The 22,468-nt window shown below is 39.7% G+C and overlaps 1 protein-coding gene across 4 annotated transcripts in view; it reads left to right on the top strand.

Moving 5' to 3' along the window:
- The window catches only part of myo6a (myosin VIa), a 109,747-nt gene extending 109,264 nt beyond the window's left edge, over positions 1-483 (top strand). For 2 of the 4 annotated variants that reach the window (XM_054618058.1, XM_054618057.1), the window contains one exon: positions 90-483. In XM_054618058.1, coding sequence (XP_054474033.1) covers positions 90-289 — 200 coding nt within the window. In that variant the 3' untranslated portion in view covers positions 290-483. The remainder of the gene's footprint in view (positions 1-89) is intronic. The other 2 variants (XM_054618062.1, XM_054618059.1) reach the window with 1 other exon arrangement.
- The last annotated feature ends 21,985 nt before the right edge of the window (positions 484-22,468 follow it).

The raw sequence follows: 22,468 nt of genomic DNA, 5'->3' as shown, positions 1-22,468 counted from the left end.
AGCTGTGTCCACAGGTGTGACTGGTGCTGTACGTCTAAGCTGTTCATCATAAGTGGTCTCTGTGGTTGAATGGTACGTCTCCTCTCCAGGAAAGGACGACATGGAGATGTGCGAGCTGAGTCTGGAGGAGACGGGTCTGTCCAGGAAGAGAGGAGCCGAGATCCTCCCCCGGCAGTTTGAGGAGATCTGGGAGCGCTGCGGGGGGCTCCTGTACCTCCGCAGCGCCATCGAGAGCCGGCAGGCCCGACCCACCTACGCCACCGCCATGCTGCAGAGCATGTTCAAGTAGAGGAGGAGGAGGGGGGAGGGGGGGCTTCTCACTGCTAAAACAAAAGGGACAAATGCACCAGCTACCTAACACGAGAGGCCGTCTGAGCGCTCTGACTCACGTGAACAGAGATTTCCTTTTTGTTTCTCCTCTGGTGTTGCTTTTCTTTCTGTTCCTCCGTAGGGGAGGGGGAGGAGGGGGGGGGGAGTTTTTGCATTGAACCCTATGCAGAAAAGAATCATTCTAAATTATCACATCTGGGTCGTTTTCCAAAGGAGTTGTGTTCTCTGAGTTTTAACTACGAGGCCTTACTGCTACTTTAACAGGGTTCTAAACGCCACAAGTAGGACTTTTTGTTTTGTTTTGTTTCTTCAGAGCTGCCTCCCCAAACAAGAAGAACTTAATTTCTCTGTAATTATGCATTCCTGATGATTATTATTATTATTACTCTTTACAGTCTCTCTGGTGTCGCTTCCATCTGTTAACAGCTAGCTGGTGATCCCTCGCCGACTTAGGATCCTGCTGTTTACATTGTCTTCGTGAGGTTCTTACAGGGCGATTAAAAAAACAAAAAACCTTGCACAAGGAGCTGTCAGCGCTCACAGAATTAAGTCAAATATTTGCTAATACTTACTTTATTTTTTAATTCCACCTTTTGTCTTTGCAGCCGAATGTAACTTGAGACCTCGTTGATTTGTTGGCGTCGTGATTCCTCTTTGTTTCTCCTCACTGTGTGATTTAACGTGTAAAGCTAATGAGAGAAAAAGAAAAAGGTCCAAAAACGTTTGACTTTGAGACCAAACGTTGCTTGAAACTTTAAGCCCTTGTCGGGTTTTGTTTTTGGCCAGAGCAGTAATTCAGCTCAGTGATTATTGTTTTTTTTTTTTGTCTGCGTTTATTAAGCAATGCAGAAAATGTGAAATAATTATGCAACTGCTGAGATGCAACTCCTCGCGGGCTGTTTGAGACCAGATCAGTGCTGCAAATAAAGGAATAAAATCCTTCATACCATCTTTTCAAATTTGATCTTTTTACACAAAGAAACATAAATTGCCAATGCAGTGATTCCCAAGGCAGTTTCACATGTAATGAATCCTCAAAGAATCACTTAATCTATTTGTTTTAGAATATCATTTGATCACAGAAATGTTTGAAACCTCATTAACTCCTTCTTGAACTGGAACACTGAATATTTTCTATACAGCCAGTGCAGTATGTGCAGCCGACGGTGATATTTCAAACTGGAACGTGAACGTTTATTTATGGGAGAACAGTTTCTACTTCAGTGGCTCGGGCACGAGAAGCAATAAATCAAGAAAACTAAGCTAAAGGGGAAAGACGCTAGCTTCCTTTGACGGGTACGAAATCTAAAGACAATCTGCTGTGATGTCACACCTTTATTCACCTGAGGTTGCCAAGTTTGTTCCTGAGCTTTCTATTCCTTTTGCCGCTCTCCTCTGCACAACCAAGACTTAGATTGTCTTATTGCAAAGTAGCTGATCCCCTTGTACAAATGGCATTAACATGCAGGAAAGCACGCTTGAAATCAATGAACGAATGAAGCGAAGATACTCTGAAGGTCTGATAGTCCAGATAACAGTGACGGCAAAAAGACACAGTTTGGATTTGGTGATCTGGAGGTCAAAACATGTCTAGACGTCTTTAAAAATGGGCTGAAAAGGACTGAAGATGATGCAACCTGTAACATCAAACGTGTGCAGCAAGAGTACTGAAGAAACACTGAGTACAGTTCAGGTTCAGACAGAGTTCATTTCATTTCCAAAGATCAGGTTTGGTTTAAATCTGATCAGAAAAGCCAGTAAATGCATGTTTAAATGTCTTAAATCCTACATTAAGAATCAGGTCTGACCAGGTGACTTCCTGTCTGTTCGTGCCGACTTTAAAGGGGCCACGTTCTCAGCTTTGCCCACGACTAAGAGCTCCAGTATTTGTTTTAACACCCGAGTAATGAACTGCAGTTATTCCCCTTTAAGTGTGTTCGTGAAATGTCCTGCATCTGTCTCTCTTCCACACATTACAATCATTCCTCGGGAAGCACTGCCTTTGTCCACTGTCACTTTTTCTAACGCTGATCTCTCTAACAGATGAATAAAAAGCATTCCATGTTTCACTCGCCTCTCTGCTCCTTATTTCACCTCACTTTGGTGTCATGATGATGATGCTAAATACTTTTTTTTATGGATAAATGATTAAGATGGTGTATATAATTCAACACAGTTTGTATTTTTTCAACTATTAATTGTGAAACTGAACATTGACATGATAATTTAACACTTTAAATAGGAAAAGTCCAAATTACAGTTTGGTCTTTTTTTACCCCCAAAGCAACAATAAACATTTTTAAATCTGTTTCGTCTATTTACATGAAATTTACAAGAGAATAAGGTGTTAAATGATGTGGGCGACCAGGTCTGAGGGTCTACCGACCTTTACAACAAAAGAAATGGATCCCTGTTGAAAGGTTCCTCCTTCCTTTCCATATCTGAGATGATCTCATGTCACCTATTTACTACACAAACACAGTCAGCATACGTGTACAAAAACAGTCCAGGGTCGATCAGTATCCACCCTGATTAGGTGATGAAGAGTTGAGGGTTCCACTCCTCTTCGTCGCCACCATGCTTGCAGATGCAGACGACGATGACGGACGTCCGGCAGTTTTCAAAGTGGCCTAAATGTCTTTGTGCCCTGAAGGGAGATGATCCTCTGGTGTGAAGCTCGGAGCTCTGAAGAGTTTGGAGGCGTACAGTTTGTCCTGAAAGCTCTTCAGCTCTGCATCCTGAATTCCTGCTGCTGAGTCCTGTTTCATTGAGTCTGCAAGAAAAAACAGATACAAAGATGAATTTACTAGACGTTGGGACCAAAGGCTACATCATAGCATGTAGTATGTGATAAAGGTTTAAAAACATCATAGTATAGTATGTCATTAATCATTTATGAAAACAGTAAAGTTTATGGTCAAAAAGTCATAGTATAGTAGGTCATTAAAAAGTTTTGAAAAAAGTCAGTCATTAAAAAGTTCATAAAAACATCATAGTATTAGTAAAAAGTTATTAAAATGCCATCAATATTTCCATAAAAACATACTTTAGTAAGTCATTAAACCTTTTATGAGGTCATAGTATAATATGCATCAGAATTGCATATTATATTTTTTCCTATAATAACTGCCAAAATAATTTTACAAGAAATGATTAAGAAATCCCAGACCTGTAAAAACACATCACACTGATTTTCTTAATCTTGTAAATGTGGATCCCAACCTCTGACTTCTCTCCTCACACTGCTCCAGTGATGCAGTTTAAACTCTTTCCTGTAACGGGAACTATTCTGCGTTTCCATGAGTTCAGCTTCTGAAGCCAACAGAGCAGAGACTCCTCAGACGCTCTGAACCTCCCTCGCTGCTCGGCGCCATTTCAGACCCCAAAAGAGGATCACAGAGGAGCCGACGAATAACCCCGAGAAAACAGTCATTCAGCCCTCCGGTCTAATCAGTCACCATTCAGCTCTGCGTCTCCGTAAACACACAGCTGCTATAAACCACTTTGGGTTCAGACTGGCGGGAAGGATTACAGCCCAGTAATTTGTCCAAATCAAATGATCACTGGAAGATAAAGGGATGCACAGGTGTTTGTTTTTACGGGCGGATTCTTTCTGCATCATCATATAACACCATCACCTCATTCAGCATGTGATTTATACGCTGAAGCCTTGCTGAGTGTGCATGTTCTTTTCTTCCAGCAGTAACGCACGACTGCACATGAGGGATTTAACCAGAAACAGCCTCGCTCCCGGCAACCAGCCTTACCTTTTTGTAGTATTCTCGGGTGACATTCAATCCAATATATTTCCTTAACTGGCCAGGCCTTGGAGGGAGTGGCTGTCTTTGTATCTATGAAAAGAGAAAAATGAAGGTGTGAAAGCAAAAGTGCAGCTACAGCAACTCTGCATGTCTTTGGGTCTTTGTGTAGAAAAGAGATTCAGAGAGAAGATATCACAGAAGACCTGAACTTACTGCAAAGTGTGTTTGGGTATTTTTCTTTTCTCCTCAGCTCTTTTGTATCCAGAGTAGGAAAATAACATATTCAGGGGATAATTGGTGGGAAAACCACAGAACTAAATAAATAAAGCAATCAGAAAACTTTAAAGTCAAACTTTACTTTGGGCAAATAGATTTCTGGTAGGGCGAGTGAAAGAATACATTAACGTTGAGTCGACTCCTTATGGAGCCATGACGTTTAGACAAAAAAGGGCTTGTGAGAATTCTTTTTTAGCAAAGGTATAAAAGTATATCGCTTTAATTTCCAGTCAGCTCAACAACTTCTTTCTCTCTTCCTATCCATATATCCATCCATGTGTTCTGATGATAAACTGAGCCCTTTCTCTTATATAAGAAATTCTCTCCAAAATCTTAAAAAAGAAAACTGTTATTGAGAAAGAATTAGCGCCATTTAGGAGCTCTGCTAGTGTGGTAAGGTGAGAACAAATACTGTCCTACACCAACAGGAAATCCAGAGAGTTGAAGACATCACAGTCCCGCCCACAATTTGATTGAAAAGTTATCTCTGAGGAGGAAACTAACAGGAAGTGACAGCACTAGTTATTCTTATGATACGCATAAAGAAAACTGGACTGTCTGGTTTCAGTCAAGATTACAGTTTCACTTGATCCCAAAGAAATGACTGCATCCTTAAACCAGAAAAACAGACTTAAACTTATCCAAAGATTGACTGATATCTTTATTTTCCTGTCATGCACATAACATACCAAAATTACAGGTTGCTTCATCGCTTGACCTCAAACAAAATATTCTGCATTCTCTCTCAGGCCTTGTGATAAAATCTGCTTAAAGAAAAGGTTAATTTAATGAAGCACAACTCAAGTTTTTCAACATCATCCAGCTAAAAGAAATCAACAAATATGATGTCATTTTACTAAAGAGGACGTCCCTTATGTCCTCTTAGATTGGACATTAAAACAAAAAGTGAACCTCATTCTCAATTTCACCAAACTCACAGAACAAGACCAGTCTGTCCTCTGGAGTGGAATTAAACCTACAGGTCTCTTGTTGAGGAAAATCTATCTAATATACAACTTTCAACAAACACGTGTTGTGTTGAACCCCAATAGCTTGTTTGATAAGATCGTCTGTGGGAATAAGGGAGATAAGCGATTCCCAGAAACAGTGAGAGGTTCCCAACAGGACGCCAGTGAAAGGCCAGATGTGCTTTTTATGGTCCAATCGACAAGACTATGGCTGGAAGTGATGTAAGGGTAATATAAGAGATCATGTAAGGACTAACGTGCTGGATTCTGTTGTAAGCTCGTCTGGGTAATGTCACTGAGCGTAACTGTGCACATAGGGATCTTTTGTTCACATAAAGTTCTGCACTATAGTTATTCATTACGAGACAATAAATGTGTAGCTTTTCTTTACAGCATATATCAACAGACCATTTTTCTCTATGCATGAGAAACAGTTTGGTCCTAATCTCCTGAATATAACAAAGTAACCTGTTCTGGAAAATGATGTATTATATTACATTTAATTATACGAAGATGTATTACAAAATACTGACGTCACTTGTTTTTATGATACAACCCAAAAGTCTGGGCTTTTATAGAGTTAACGTTTCTTACAAACTGTGTCACAAACAAATCACTCTGCGTTCTGTGCGGTAGAAACAAACCAGCAGTAGCCAAATCAAACGAGGCTTACCACCTTTAATGCCTTCTGGTCAGACAGAACCAGTCAGCCAGTAAACACGGCTGATGGGTTGGAAATCTGTTTGTTACACAACCACCAACCCGGGCGGGAATCCAAATAAAACACATCCTGGCAGGTAAGACAGGTAAGTCAGTGTGTGGCTGCAGGACAGAGACGTGACCTGGAGTACGAGGAGCAGATGGAGAGCAAGGTGCAGGACTAAAATCTCAACAATTGTTAAACAAACCAGGGAGTCTTTCGATTCAAAAGTCTAATTTATTTGCTTCCTCCGGCGGCTCTATTTGTTGTCAAGCAGCCAAATAAGATGAACAGGAACGTGCAGCTCTGCAGCTTTAACCTCCTGGTTTCTGTTCAGTGTTTACTGCTGTTTTCTGCCTCTCTGTCCTGCTGTTGGCCGGTCTGGACGCAGGATTAGACCAAACAGGGTTCAGTGTTAATTACATGATTCAATATTATCTTAAACATAAATAGTAAAACACTATTTTACTGTTTATTTTTAAGACAAATGGATGGATGGATGGATGGATGGATGGATGGATGGATGGATGGATGGATGATTTACCGATAAAAGGTTGGATATATAGATGGATCGATGAATAGGAAGAAAAACATAAGTTGTTAATGAACTGATATATATATATACTTTTTTTTTGCTGCCTTTGATGAAACCATTTCCCATAAGCCCTTAGACATTTCTGGCTAAACGTCGTGGCTTCATAAGGAGTCGACTCAGACATCTATTTGCCCAAAGTAAAGTTTTACATGCCCCTTGTTTTATTTATGTCGTTCTGTGTTTTCTCCACCAACTATCAGCTAAATACGTCATTTTCCTAAGAAACTATTTTAATTAGGACTAGTCAGAGTACACTGTGGTATTGCTCCTTTTACCTGAGTAAAAGATCTCAGTACAGAGGTGTTCATGATATCACAGTTCTCCTCTGTAGTTTCAGTAACATCTCATTACTGACCAAAGGCGAGATGGAGATACAGAAAATGAAATTCCTTCTGTCTGAGAGAGCTGCTGGTCTGATAAAGATAATAAGAATGTGACTAAAAAATACCTTTGCAAAAGGTTCAGATGATGGGAAATTAATGTTTCAATAGCATACTCTCTGAGGTGCTAGGTGTCAGGAGGTGCTGAGGTCTAACAGGAATGAAATTAGATTTTCTGGCAGTAGAAAGGCAGCGACTGTGAGCCGGCAGTTAATAAAAAAAAACCCTCTTTCTTTTCTAAGAATCAACTTAGCACTGATGTACAGCGGTGAGGGCTGGAGATGTGGGAGAGATTAGACTGTGTGTGAATGGAGAGTAAACACAGAAGACAGAGAAAGAACTGTCCATACAAGTTCACCACTAACCTCAAGTTACACAAAAATAGATTGTTTTTTCTGCTGAACTCTTAATACGTTCAGGCTGAACTCAGAGCGGCACAAAGGTAAACGAAAAGACCCAGGAGAACGTGAAAAGATACAGATTGATGCCATTTGAGGCAGAGAAGCGTCCTTCAGGTCAAAATGTTTCAGCTTGAGCAAAACTCTGATTTTTCCTTAGCTGCAGTTTAGGGCTGCAAACTAGGTAGGAAATGCATCAGAGCTATGGAGCTACATGGAGCTACGTGGAGCTACGTGGAGTTACATGGAGCGACTACGTGGAGTGGAGCGTGAGATGGAGCACCTGGAGTTACATGGAGCGACGTGGAGTTACATGGAGCTACGTGGAGTTACATGGAGCTACATGGAGTTACATGGAGCACGTGGAGTTACATGGAGCTACGTGGAGTTACATGGAGCTACGTGGAGTTACATGGAGCGACATGGAGCAAGGTGGAGCTACGTGGAGTTACATGGAGCTACGTGGAGCGACGTGGAGCTACATGGAGCTACATGGAGCTACGTGGAGTTACATGGAGCTACGTGGAGAGTTACGTGGAGCTACGTGGAGTTACATGGAGCTACGTGGAGTTACGTGGAGCAAGGTGGAGCGACGTGGAGTTACATGGAGCTACGTGGAGCTACGTGAAGCGACGTGGACACGTGGAGTTACATGGAGCTACGTGAGCGACGTGGAGCTACATGGAGCTACGTGGAGCGACGTGGAGCGACGTGGTGCTACGTGGAGTACGTGGTGCTACGTGGAGCGACGTGGAGCTACATATAGATATTTGGAGCTAAGAGGAGCTACATGGAGATTTGTGGAGCCAGTAGAAAATAGGTGGAGCTACATGGAGATGAGCTACAAGGAGCAACGAGGAGCAACGAGGAGCTACTCAGGGATACTTGTAGTTGGGCTCCAGAAGGGTATGAATGGAAATGTTGTAACCAGTATTTAATTATCATAAAATACCAGCTGAATAATGTTTTTGTTTATATATCAATACATTTTCCAGAATATTGCCTGTTTCATGTTGTGAAATTTGAAGAAAAGAAATGTTTAAAGTTGCTGAACATAACATTAAATGTTAAAAGATTTAAAAAGTTAATGTAAAGTTCAGTTAGCATGAAAAGTGTGACCCTCAGTAAATTGTGTAAGTACACATCCAGCAGACACAGAGCAACATTAGCATTCATTTTGAGTTTTGTTTGTGACACCTGATAGACGTTAAGTTAAATATTCTCTCTCTTTTAGCTCTGTTTTTGGTCTCCACCACCTCCTAAAATGAAATATCTGTCTCTTTAGCTGCTTAATGCTCCACTATGTTCACCAGCTAGTCTTTAACTGAGTCTGTCTGCTGTTTGTTGATGAGCAGGTGGTGAACAGTGAGTTTATCAAAGCTTGTTTTGCCGTAAACAGCTGTGAGGTTATTGAGAATGAACCGAACAATACATTTCTGTGCTGCAAAACCAAAACAACGAGCTGAAAGCTGATAGGAGCCGCAGAGTCAGGTGAGTTCATTTCATTTGTTTCTTAAATTAGCTCTGTTGTTGGAGAAATCTTGTGTGTTTCCTTCTTTACCTGCACACAGCTCCGTGTCCAGGGAGAATGTGACAGTCGCCTCCCCGGCAGTAGTCGGGCTTCAGGACACAAACACTCTGACAGGGCAGGCCGTCCACCGACAGGAAGCCCGGCTCACACTGACACCGGGCCTCCTTCGTCCGGCGGTTCACCACACAGCGAGAAAAGTCATCGCACGCCATGAACTTGCAGGCATCGGCCTGATCGGCTGCGAGGAGAGAGATAAAAAAAAAACATTAGTATTCATGAACCAACTCCTCTCTGCAGAAAGATGCTGAGGAGCATTTGGTTTTAATGAGATCCGCAGCTTCTGGTCTGCATTGAAATGTAAGATCTAGCCTCCAGCGTGGACGGCTTCCGAGACGAAACGTCAGAAACACTCGGGGGAAATTAGAGTGTTCGGAGGGTTTCATGGATGAAATGTGATGCCACGATGTGTGGTCAGTGTCTGACTGTGTAACTGTAAATCCAACATAAATCCATAAGAATTTATATATAAATATATATAAGTAATGAAGCGGCCCACTGTTGATCTGTGATCTGTACTGAGGCACCTCACGGTTCTTTACGCATGTCGACCGTGGATTAATATCACAGTTTAAATAAAGTTTCACTGACAATTGTTATCGTCCAATATTCAGTAAAATATGAGATCAGGACGTCATTTATGCTTCTCTAGTCTCTGATCTCTGATAATGTTACACTGTAAACAACCAATCTGTGTTTAAACCAACAGGAGAGCTAGTAACGTTAGCAGCACCTCTAACGGATAACGAACAGAGGCTCTGTTCAGTTACATTATGATGCGTTCAGGCTCTGTTCAGTTACATTATGATGCGTTCAGGCTCTGTTCAGTTACATTATGATGCGTTCAGGCTCTGTTCAGTTAATTGAGTATTGTCTGAAGGTAAATTATAATGTTATCATGATGTGTTCACATGTAATCTGTAAAATGTAGTGTTGGTGATGAACTAGAATAAATCCAGTAGTTTGAAGGAGATGTTTTCACATTAATATAAAATAGATATTAGAGATGAATTATGATGTTTAACTTCCTAACACTAGCTCTAAGATTATAACACAACATTAAAACTACTAATGACTACATTTGTTTTAATCCATAAAAATACAATATTTTATGTCCTTATCATTGCATTTTTTGTTTTTATGAAGAAAGAAAACACTATAAATTACTATAACAAGAAAAAGGATAATATTCAGAATTTTTGATGGTTTACTGACTTAGTTTAAATGATTTTTGGGATGGTGGCAAAATAAAATAGTCTGGATCCTTGTAGACCAGCTGTTATAATCAAACAACAATATTGATCATCAATGATCAGCAATTAGTATCAACTGCAAGAAAACGTGATCAGGGATCTCTAAAAGTTATATTTGCTCCCTGTTTTCTTTTGTGCTGATGCGATCTGTGACTCTGATCTTAACTGTGAGTTTTATGATCCATTGCACCACGTATATATAAATATATATATATAAATGTATATTCCAATGTGTTGTGTACTGCCCCTGGCACCAATACAACTTTAAATAAATAAACAAACATTGCATTACTGTGGTATTACTACATTGATATGAAGCATGAGTCCGGCTGCATATTACAGTATTGAGTGTTTTTCATCACCACCGGCTGATTATACCACATGATTGTTTCAGGGAAAGAAAAGAAACACGATCCCCAATCCGCCGCCGGCGAGGCGAAAGATGTTGCGGCAGCACTTCTCATCTTCGCTCCCATTATTCCTGCCCTGTAATGTTCTGTCCAATCCCACTGAGCTCTGGTGGGTTTGACGTATAGACCTTATTACTGAGTCTGTTAGAGTGTGTTTGTGATCTCTGCTCTCTGCGTGCAACTCATCTGTGGAGAGTAATACGATGCATAGATTATAAATTATGAGAAGCACCGCTGATAGGACAATGGGACATTATTAAGAAAGCGCTGGTTTCTGTTTTATTGCACACGTAAAAAGAAAATCATAAGACACATCCCTATAGCTGTGAAATGAATCAGGGACTTAAAGGAGGGCATGGAGGCCAGCAATATTCATGTTCATCCTAAATACAAGCAACAATAACCACATTTCATTTTGAACCAGAATATTCACCACTAAAGTAATGAAAATAAACACTGTAGTTACTGTGGCTTTAGTTAAATGCAGCCTGTTTAATAGTGAAAACTGCCTCCCCTGTTTCCCTTAACTCAATCTACCGTAGTGAAACACTGACTATGGAGAAGAACCTTCTAAACATCACCTATATATCCTTTTAAAATATCTTTCCCATATAATGAAGTTCTAAAAGTACAACTGTATGCAAAAAAGATTATGAGAGATAAAACTTAAAGTTTATTCTCACTAAAATAAAAAAGTGTGACTTGGCCTGATTGTAATCTAGGAACATTTTTACTAATAATGGAGAAAGTGAGTACTTAAAGAAAAATATGTAATCTGTACAAAATCATTTTTATAATATTTTAATAAAGTTTTATAGTCAGGCCACCAGAAGTTTATTTATGATAATTGTAGTAAAATTACTTAATTTAATTTTGCTAATAAAACTACAGTCACAGCCAGAAGCTTTAAAAACGTCATCATTGTCAGGTTTTCATCTTTCCGACAGTCCTTGAACACATCATATGTGACGAGCTCCTCATCAGAAAACCCAACCGAAACAAAGCTATAAATTGTGATATTTCATCAAAAACATTTTATCTCATTTAAAATATCGCCCCAAATAAACTGTTTGTTTTAACCAGATTCTGCAAAAAACATAAAATTCTGAGCTCCTCAGAGAAACTATGAAGACATGATTGATTCATCTGAGACCAACAGTCATGTGACAAAAATCTGTGAAACTTTGACTGAACTTCAGGCTGCTGAACACAGAGCAGAGAGGAGAGGATGTAAACATGTAAATAGCTTAATATTCATACCCTATTTTTTCCCAACATCGGTTACACTTGTGGACAACTGGAAAAATGTTGGATGTATAGATTTCAGTATTTTCCAATTTTTGGAAATAAATTATCAAAGATTTTTGTTTTTTCTTTTGTATGATTTACGTCATTATAACTGTGTTATTCTGCACTAAAGACATGTTTGAGTTCTCTCTACTTCTAGTCCAGATTGTTCTGTTTCCATAGAGGAGCATGACAGTGAAATACAAGGCTACAGAAGCTTTCGTTATCACTTGTTCATGTACCTGGTTCCACATCCAGAGAGCGGGTGTCGATCTGGATGTGCAGGTTCTTGGAGGCGGCGGAGCAGAACTCCTCCAGGACGCAGTGGACGGCCTCGGTGATGTTGTACGGCACCGACTTGGCGAACTTCATCTTGCTGTTGACGACCACGCTGCCCTTCCTGAAGTTCAGGATCTCCAGGTTCTTGAAGCCCGTCAGGTTGGCCTGCAGGTACGGCAGCAGCTGGAGGCAGAAGCAGAGCGCAAACGTCACTTTTTCTGTCATTCTGAAACAAATCCTGGTCCTGAACGTGTCTGAGGCGGCGTGGCAGACCGAGAATCCCTCAGAGGAAAGACGCTGTTCAACATTTGACAGTTAATTTGATATTAATGACCAAGTGTTTGGTTCCATTTATCAAATCGCCTCATCTGTTATACATGAGAAGCTGCAGAACTCATTCACACAAAGAAGACATTAGGAGAAAATGACGTTTTCCCAAAATTACAGATTCCCTGCAACAACTAAACTGCTGCATTGAGAAAAACTTATAAAAAGGGAATAAATTGGATCATAAATCACACTTCATCTCTTCTGTCTAAACCAGTTGCAGTCGTGAATTTGGGGCGGTTTTGGGCGATTAGATTGTCTGATCATAAATCACACTTCATCTCTTCTGTCTAAACCAGTTGCAGTCGTGAATAACTCACAGCTGTTTTCTGTTAGGCAGCTATGAAAGGGTTGATAAAAAAACATGTTTAATGCCATAAGTTACAGTTAAAAGTAAGTTAAAAATGTTACTGTTGTGTATCTGAGTGAAACATAAGCAACAGCTGTCTCAGTGAAATCAGAATATTTGGATTTGTCAATAAAATGTCATTTAAATCCTATTTTTTTTCTTACACTTCACAAATGTTAATGGTCATTTTTGCATGAAAGCAGAAATGTGTCTTGTAGCTGCTGAGTGTGTGTGTGTGTGTGTGTGTGTGTGTGTGTGTGTGTGTGTGTGTGTGTGTGTGTGTGTGTGTGTGTGTGTGTGTGTGTGTGTGTGTGTGTGTGTGATGAATACGTTTAGGAGCAGTGATGTGATTACGTTGTTTACTGAAGAGATGAGAGTCACTTTTCTCTTTCTCTTATATCTTCTGTCTGTTCTGAACAAATTAGCATCTTTTAAAAGTTCAGTTCAACTCTGCACGAAAAAAAAAAGAGAAAAAACCCAACTGCTGCATTTCTGCAGAGCAAACAATTAACCAGAGAACACATAACTATGTTGTTTCTCTTAATCCCCGTGAGGCCGGTTATAATTACCTCTATTGATGCAGTCAGCGAAACTGTTCAGCGGCTTGAATAGTAAAATCAGTTCTGAAAATGGGGGTCTCTTGAGGATTTAGAGCACTTCTCCTTTTTTTTTTTTTTTTTTTTTTTAAACGAGGCAATATATAGTCCTGAGCCAAAATATTCTATTCATGTGATAAATTAATTAGCGTTTCAGCGTTTGGATTGTGTTTTTTTCACTGCTGTCAGCGATAAACAGCAGCAGACCCGAGGACCGTAGAGACAATTCATCAGGTTCAGGTTACTTTATTGTTACTGTATTAAGATTTGGTTTGCAGTAGACGGACCATCCTTCTTGACCTGATTTAAGTACTCAGATTATCAATAAAACTCATAAAGTAGAATAAATAATTAAGTGTTGCTTCTATGAAATCTGTGCATCGTTGCAACAACCTTCAAAATGCAGCCTGTTACCCGCTGTCCTGTGTTCAGGGATCCGTGGTTAAGCTGTGAATCAAGACTCATTTAACAATTTAATCCAAACTCAAATTTGCAATTCAAACTTCACCAAAACTGGAACTGGATTATTTTTAATTATATTTTATTTTAATGAATTTGTCACCATGAGCACAGATTTTATTCGAAAATAATTCAAATTTCGACATTTTAAATGCTGGTGTTACTGCGCCTTAACATGACATCATCACACCAGCACAGGTGTGGTTAAACATTGTCATTGCCAGGTTGTTTTCAAAATCTCCATTGTCTTACATTGGGACAGAATAATAAAGGAGGGGGAGTAAAAAATGATCCGTCTTACACAACAACCACTTACCACAGAATCAAACATAGGCGGTGCTCAAACCTGCATCCGGAGCTCATAGTTTGATCACAAGTAACAATGGAAGCAACACGGATGCTCTTATGTTACATTAACTAGTGAGTCATTGGTGGAGATGGACGGATATACTGATGGGTGATGCAAAAAGCACTCTGAGGGTCTGATGAACAGGATGTGAATCATATGTTATGGCCTTTCAGAACACATCCCAACACCCATATCTCCATCCATCACCACCATCATTATCTTTTAGAAGAATGGTGCTCATGTACTTACAGAATGATCTATTTCCTGTTAATCGTCACGCATCTGTATTTTGAGTTGTGGGTTTAACTTTAGACAAAATCAGCTGCAGTCCTGCAGAGAAATTCATCGTGGAGGGTTACTTAGTTTCCCTATAAATAGTCTAAATCTGGCAGTTTGTTCTCCCGTTCATCCCCGTACAGTGATTGGTGGGGTGGTAACGATGTTATTCTGTAATGACCCCTCTGGGGAGTTTTAAGGATTCATAATGAAGGAACGTTTACAGCAGGAAGACATAAATCAAACACTTATGCCTTCCTTTTTTGGCCTCCAATACGCTGCGTTAAAGCTGAACTCTGTATAACTTCTTCTCTTTTATAAATGATATATGTTTTATTGACATTCAGCATCAAATGGATTTGCATAAATACTTTTTAAATATTGTATATTTGTCTGAAATGCCCGCATTTTTGGTTTTGTGACAAACAGAGAAAAAGAAAACTGTGAAAGATATAAACACTGAAAGAGTGATCTTTTTTCACCATATAATCAGATATTTGCAAAAGAAAAAGTCAGAGTTCAGCATTTGTCTGTCCTCGTCTTCCAGCGATCAATAAATTAAATATTTGTTACTTCTTCTAAAGTCACGATTGATGTAAGTCAATGAAAGAAAGAGTGTCTCTGTCTCATATTGATTTAAGATCACGTTACAATTAATCATGCAGGAAGATTAAAAGTCTGTTCTTGGCTTTTTCTGCAATCTTTACAACAATGATTTCTTTAGAGAATCAAGTCTTCATGCTGTAAATTGAGGTAACAAACACATTTTTTTGGTTCGATTACAAGTCAATGGGACAAGTTCTGGCTCCTGAAAACAATCTTGTTTTCATTTGTTCCCCGCTGCCTTCAGAGGTTGAATATGTAGATTGATTAAGATTACTTGAATACACATTGATTTGTCTGTAGTGTGATTGTTTTCTCAGCTGTATTATCAAGTTTAAAAAGCTTTTTAGAGAAGTCAGATTGGAAATAAATCAACGGTAGAGAAGTCAATAAAAATACATTTACACCATTTTGTAAAGGATAATATCTTGGGAGAGTCCTACAATACTAATAAATGAAATACAAATGTAACACTATACTTCACACATATTAGAAAGATTAAATGATGAGATGAAATGGATCACATTTGGATATTCATCACAAAATTCTACATTTAGCTACTTTATTCAAACATATTTAAATCATATATCTGTCGATATAATGTTAAGATATATATTTCAACAATACAGCATCTAAAGACTATTACTATACTGGCAGGCAGAAACTTGCATACTCATATTATATATATATATATAATGTTTGTACGGCGAAAAAATAAAAAAAACAGTAAAGTCTTGATGAAATTAAATAAATATGGGCTGCTCTTAACAACAAAAAAACACATGCATCTTCACTAAAACTTTTCTATTTAAAACACTTCTGCACAGATCTCATGTCTCTACTACTACAGGCAGTAGTAGAACTTTAGTGAAGATGTGTTTGTTAAGGAGTGAGCTTTCAACTGGATAAATGAGCCTTGAATTATACTGAAAATGTTGTATGAAAGTTTGTAGTCGAACATTTTTGAACACGGCACATGTTTGCTAGTTAGCAGTGAGCACATAAGGCTGATGGGAATGTTTGCTTTTGCAGGTTTTTGGTCATAAACCAAACCAAAGTATTGGACGATGATGATGATGTTAGACGACAAGTTAAGCGGTGAAAAAAGTTATTAAAATGAATCATGAGGGAGTGAGCATAGTAATAATTAGTTAGTTGCAGCCCTATTGTATTTCCTCACGCTAGATAAATGTTCTCATGTTTTGATTTAATTGTGAATATCGTATGTTTTTAAAGAATTCATCCAATGGGCCCGAGTTCAAAGAAAGCTTTCTCAGCACTCAGAGAGAAACTAAAGTGCCGTTGATTCAGGCAGCCAAAAGAGCATCTAAATGAAAGCGCTGCGTGCTGCTCATGAATGGATTTACACTCTGGTTTAGGGAGGAGAGCTAATCAGAGCTGCCTTCACACGAGAGAAACTGGCAACAATCAGTCAGTCAGTAAAAAGGAGAGTTTGTTTGAGCTTTGGGCTGATAAAAAGTTATTTCTTTAGAATGTATTTGATAGTTGCTGTAAATAAAACTATTGAAATAAAATCATTTATGTCTTTAGACCTAAACAAACCCAATTTATTTACAAATTCATGAGAGGTGAAATTGATTTTCTGTGGTCTGTTGAACCATCTTCAGAATGTGCAAAGAATAAATGCACCGTCAGTTTCATCTCCCATTTATGACCCATAGAATAGACTGCCTGCCTCATTAATTTAGTCCAGTCATTGTTTGTAATAAAATGAGGGCTGCATTGTACCTGCTTGAGCTTGAAATTATTCCTTCACTTCATCCAAAACATCAAAACACGACCATTCACAACACGGTGAAGTTTTCAGAATGAAGACAAAGCTGGAAATGGCCGAGGCCTTTCTGGTTTTAACCATCAAATCATAATGAAATAAATATGGGGAAGTCACACAAGGTTTGTCAGTTTTCTTAACAGGTTATTTTCTTATATGTCACAAGACAATGACGGCATCTGAAGGCCATTGTAGGCAACAAAAAACATTACGGGGGGGAAATATTCTGTAAATTTACGATATACAACCTAACAAATTTAGGAAGAGAAAAAAAAAGGACTATATTTTCATGATTTTGGGGGAAATAAATTAGAAATTCTTTTAGATTATGGTCACAAAATTCTGAGAAAAAAAAAAAGAAGGAAAAATTGTGTTTCTTTGTTAAGGACCCACATCGCTTCACTTTGTTCCCTCAAACTCATCACACTTCAAACACTGCTGCTTGCCGTGTATTATGCCTACAGTGAATGACCTAATTAAATTATACGGAGCAGTTGGATTTAGATATATACGCTTCAAAATTGACTTCAAACCAGACAAAAACATAACTTTATCATTAAACAACTTCACCATCTCCATGACAACTAAATAACTCCATTCCCCTGAGGAGAACCATGAGATGTGCTCGAAAGCTTCGGATATAATAGCTTAGTTTCATTTAATTGTTTGACAAAAATAAGTCAAATTCATGTTTGCTGTCAACCTTGTCGCTCCTAAAGAACTATGCACTATGAAGAGTTTGAACATGAACATGTCAAATATAGTCTCAAAGAATATCAAAAATGGATTCTGAAAATATTCCAGTGATAATGGAAGAGAGCCTCTTTACCTTCAGATCAGTCTGGCACATCAACAATGTAATAAATCCTTGAAAAGCTTCCAACAATCATGAATAGCACATTTTTAATTAATGAATTATTCTGAAACATAGATTCACCATTCAAGCTCTGAATGAAGATTCCTTTTAACTGGTAAGAGTTATGTTTTAAAGAACAGTTCTGTTGCTAATATCAAATACATCTCCTCATCAAAGAAGTATGTTGAAGGTCGAAGGACGGACTGAGAGAAAGTTTAGGAAGCGGCAGATAAATCCGATTATCTTTATGTAAAAAACAGGATAGAGATTTTTTGAATTTATGACGGTGACAAAATCCTTTCCCTTTAAAAGTTTTAATATTATCACATTTTAAAATAGATTAAAAAACATATTTTTCAAAAAATATGTTTTTGTGGGTAGTGTTGATATTAAATCATATAATATATACGAATGACAATTTTATTTTTTTAATTTAATTCTAAATAACGTAGACAAATTTCAAAATAAACTTTAAAAAATATGATTTTTATAATATTAGTGTGGATATTAAAACATTTAAATACAAATATTCATAATTCTTAATATAATGTTTTTGTAATGCTCCAGTTTAAAGAGCTAATTAACTCTAAGTTAAATTATCTTAATTTTTCACCACAAATCAGTGACATGTACTTTTGTTTTTTGCTACTCACCACGTCTAAGAAGGTGTTCTCCAGGGATCTGTACTCCGATGACGTCTTGTTGAAGAGGTCCACAGAGAAGTCCATGTTGGTGACCCGCAGGCTGAAGAACACCACCAGCTCCCGGCCGTTGGTGGCCCTGGTCATGGAGGGCGTGGTCAGGTATCTCACTGGAGGCGGGGCTGTGACGCCGACGGTTGTGCGTTCCTCACCAACGGATGGGAAGCCACTCCCCTCGTCCGGCAGATGGTTTGCGTCCGTTGCCTCCACGTTGGTTCGACCCAGCTCCACCGTCAGGTCCAGAACCGCCTCGTCAATGACGTCTTCGGTAGCTGCCGATGGGGCGGTGGTTTGACTTTCGACTCCTTTCGGCACCGCCTCTACAAAGTCTTCATCGATAACGACGACCGCCGGCTCCAACTCTGCGTCCAACTCTGTGCCTTCATCCTCTGAAGACTCAGGAGTAGAGGCAATGACGGACGTCTCCGCTACCTCAAAGAGTCCAGAGTCTACAGTCGGACTGGATGCGGACACTTCAGACGGAGGTGTCGGGAAGGAGTCTGAAGCCGGTGCTGCCGTTACACTGACCTCTCTTTCTGGGGATGATCCGCTTTGTTGTGTCTCCTCTGGCAAGTCTTCTGTAGCTTCTGATGAGTCGGGGTTGTCTGGATATGCCACCTCTTTGAAATGTCAGGGGAAAAAAGGATAAATTATATAAATTATATATGAGCGCTCACAAAGGATTTCCACAAATTAGAAAAATGTCCCTGCTGAGAGAAATATACATAATACATTCACACTGCTTCATGCGGTATTTCCAGTTTAAATCCTCACTTTTTCATTGAGATAATAACATAGATATTACTCCTTAGTATTTGAAATGATCCAGAAATCCTGTTTGATAATTAGAAAATGATCTCAAACATTGGTACAGCATGTATCGTAAATCTTTAGAACCGAGTAATGCAGAGGCAAACGGCTTGTGAAAATCAGCAGCCGAGAAAGCCAAAGAATAGAATATTTATATGTCACAGGATCTTTAACTATCTGCTTAAATGTCACTGCACAACTCTTTTCACATAGTTCACTGCCTTCAATCACATAATGTTTCTTGTTCCTCACCTGCTACAATATCAGAGGTTGTTTCAAACTGTGGATCACTCTTCGATGTTTCGGTCGCTGTGACGGCACCAGTGATGGTCTCCACTTGTCTGTCTACGCTGTCAACATCCTCCTCCGTGGAAAAGTCATCGATGATGGGAGATTCAGAGTCTGTTTCGCCTTCACCTTCTTCAGAGGGTTGGATGTTTATCGGTATGAAGTTGTCTTCCTCATTTGGCTGATAATAGTCCGGTCCGACTGGCGGAAGGAACTCGTTATCTTCAATAATCTGAACAGTTTCCTCTCCAAACTGAAGATCTTCCATGTCGTCCAATGGGTACAGGATTTTAATCGATTCGGCTGGTGGCTCAGTAACGTCTTCCTCTGGTTCTAAAATCTCAACTATCTCCTCCTCTGGATTCGGTTCTGGGACATCAGCTTCTACTTCTTCTTCCAATTCTGGCTCTGAAACCTCGGGTAACTCTTCTGTGGGTGTTACAACATGAACCGGGCCTTCCCCTGGTTCTGATGCTTCCTTTGGACTTTCAACTATCTCCTCTTGTTCTTCCTCAAAAATATCAGCCGTATCTTCTCCAGCCTCTGGTGGAAGTTGCGTTACCAAATTGTTCATGGGTTCTTCCTCTGGTACCGGAATCACTTCTTCTTCTGCTGTTACATCCTCAATCACATGGTCAAATGGTTGTGGAACATCTGGTTCTTCTTCTGACTCTTTCCCTGGTTCTGGCACTATCTCTACAACCTCTACAACTTCTTCACTTGGTTCTGAAACTTTCTCTGGCTCTTCTGATTCTGCAGCCTCCACTACCTCATCTCCTGTTTCGGTCACTTCCTGTTCTTCTGCTGATTCTGGTTCAGATAGTGGTTCCAATACGTCAACCGCACCTTCACCTGGCGCTTCTTCATCTACGTCTGAAATCTCCACCACCTTCTCGTCTGATTTTACAACATCATCCTCTGTTTCCGGAACTTCAACGACCTCTTCTTCCTCTACCGGTTTCACAACATCAACTGCCTCCACCATATTTTCCAGTTCGGGAACTTCGGGTACTGTTTCCTCTGAAGCTTCAGGAGCTATTTCCTCAAGAACTTCAGGTACTGTTTCCTCAAGAACTTCAGGTACTGTTTCCTCAAGAACTTCAGGTACTGTTTCCTCTGAAACTTCAGGTACTATTTCCTCAGGAACTTCAGGTACTATTTCCTCTGAAACTTCAGGTACTATTTCCTCTGCAACTTCAGGTTCAACCGCCTCCTCTCCCTGTTCTGAAACCTCATCATCTCTCTCAGGTTCTGGCCCTGGATGCAACAAATCAATTATACCTTCTTCTGGTTCTTCGTCAGCCTCACCTCGAACTTCAACTATTTCCTTTTCTGGTTGCAAAACTTCCACTCCATCTTCAACTCCTTCTTCGTGCAAAATTTCTGAAACTGCGATATCAACTTTTTCTTCCTCTGGCTCTGAAACTTCAACTACTTCTTCCTCTGGTTCTGAAACTTCAACTACTTCTTCCTCTGGCTCTGAAACTTCAACTACTTCTTCCTCTGGCTCTGAAACTTCAACTACTTCTTCTTCTGGCTCTGAAACTTCTTCTTCTTCTGAAACTACTTCTTCTTCTGGCTCTGAAACTTCAACTACTTCTTCTTCTTCTGAAACTTACTTCTTCCTCTGGCTCTGAAACTTCAACTACTTCTTCCTCTGGTTCTGAAACTTCAACTACTTCTTCCTCTGGCTCTGAAACTTCAACTACTTCTTCTTCTGGCTCTGAAACTTCAACTACTTCTTCTTCTGGTTCTGAAACTTCAACTACTTCTTCTTCTGGCTCTGAAACTTCAACTACTTCTTCCTCTGGTTCTGAAACTTCAACTACTTCTTCCTCTGGTTCTGAAACTTCAACTACTTCTTCCTCTGGCTCTGAAACTTCAACTACTTCTTCTTCTGGTTCTGAAACTTCAACTACTTCTTCTTCTGGTTCTGAAACTTCAACTACTTCTTCTTCTGGCTCTGAAACTTCAACTACTTCTTCCTCTGGTTCTGAAACTTCAACTACTTCTTCTTCTGGCTCTGAAACTTCAACTACTTCTTCTTCTGGTTCTGAAACTTCAACTACTTCTTCCTCTGGCTCTGAAACTTCAACTACTTCTTCCTCTGGTTCTGAAACTTCAACTACTTCTTCCTCTGGTTCTGAAACTTCAACTACTTCTTCCTCTGGTTCTGAAACTTCAACTACTTCTTCCTCTGGTTCTGAAACTTCAACTACTTCTTCCTCTGGTTCTGAAACTTCAACTACTTCTTCCTCTGGCTCTGAAACTTCAACTACTTCTTCCTCTGGCTCTGAAACTTCAACTACTTCTTCATCTAGCTCTGAGACTGCCACCTCTAAATTCCCTTCCTCTGGTTCATAAACTTCAATCGGTTCAAGTGTCGGCTGCAAAGAACCGAGCACCTCTTCATCGGGTTCCACCGCTAACTCTCCCTCTGGTTTTACCAATTCAACTTCACTTTCCATCTCAGACACACCCTGTGCCTCTGTTTCCTCATCAGGGTCATACGTTTCAGCCTCCTCCTCATCTGGGAGAATGTTTACTTCTTCGTCTTCTTGAAGGTTCACTATTGGCTCAGTGGGCGGCTGGCCTGTGATGCCTGAAAGTGTTGTGATTGGGAGTCCCACATCAGACGGATCCACTCCAGCAGCAGTTGTAGTCAATACAATCTGTGTAGTGGAGGTAACAACATCCAAACTAGGGTTCTCGCGGTCTTCATCAACAGGAGTCAGGTCTTCCTCCGATATCAGGTTGGGAGATAGACTGATATATGGAGCTTCTGTCTCCAGCTCCAGAATCACAGGAGGGGTCGGCATGTAGTCCCTCACAAGTTC

Source organism: Anoplopoma fimbria, chromosome 18 (genome assembly GCF_027596085.1).
Source record: "Anoplopoma fimbria isolate UVic2021 breed Golden Eagle Sablefish chromosome 18, Afim_UVic_2022, whole genome shotgun sequence".
NCBI classification, from domain to species: Eukaryota; Metazoa; Chordata; class Actinopteri; order Perciformes; family Anoplopomatidae; genus Anoplopoma; species Anoplopoma fimbria.
The sequence above is the reverse complement of the archived record's forward strand: the minus strand, read 5'-3'. Positions and strand labels throughout refer to the sequence as shown.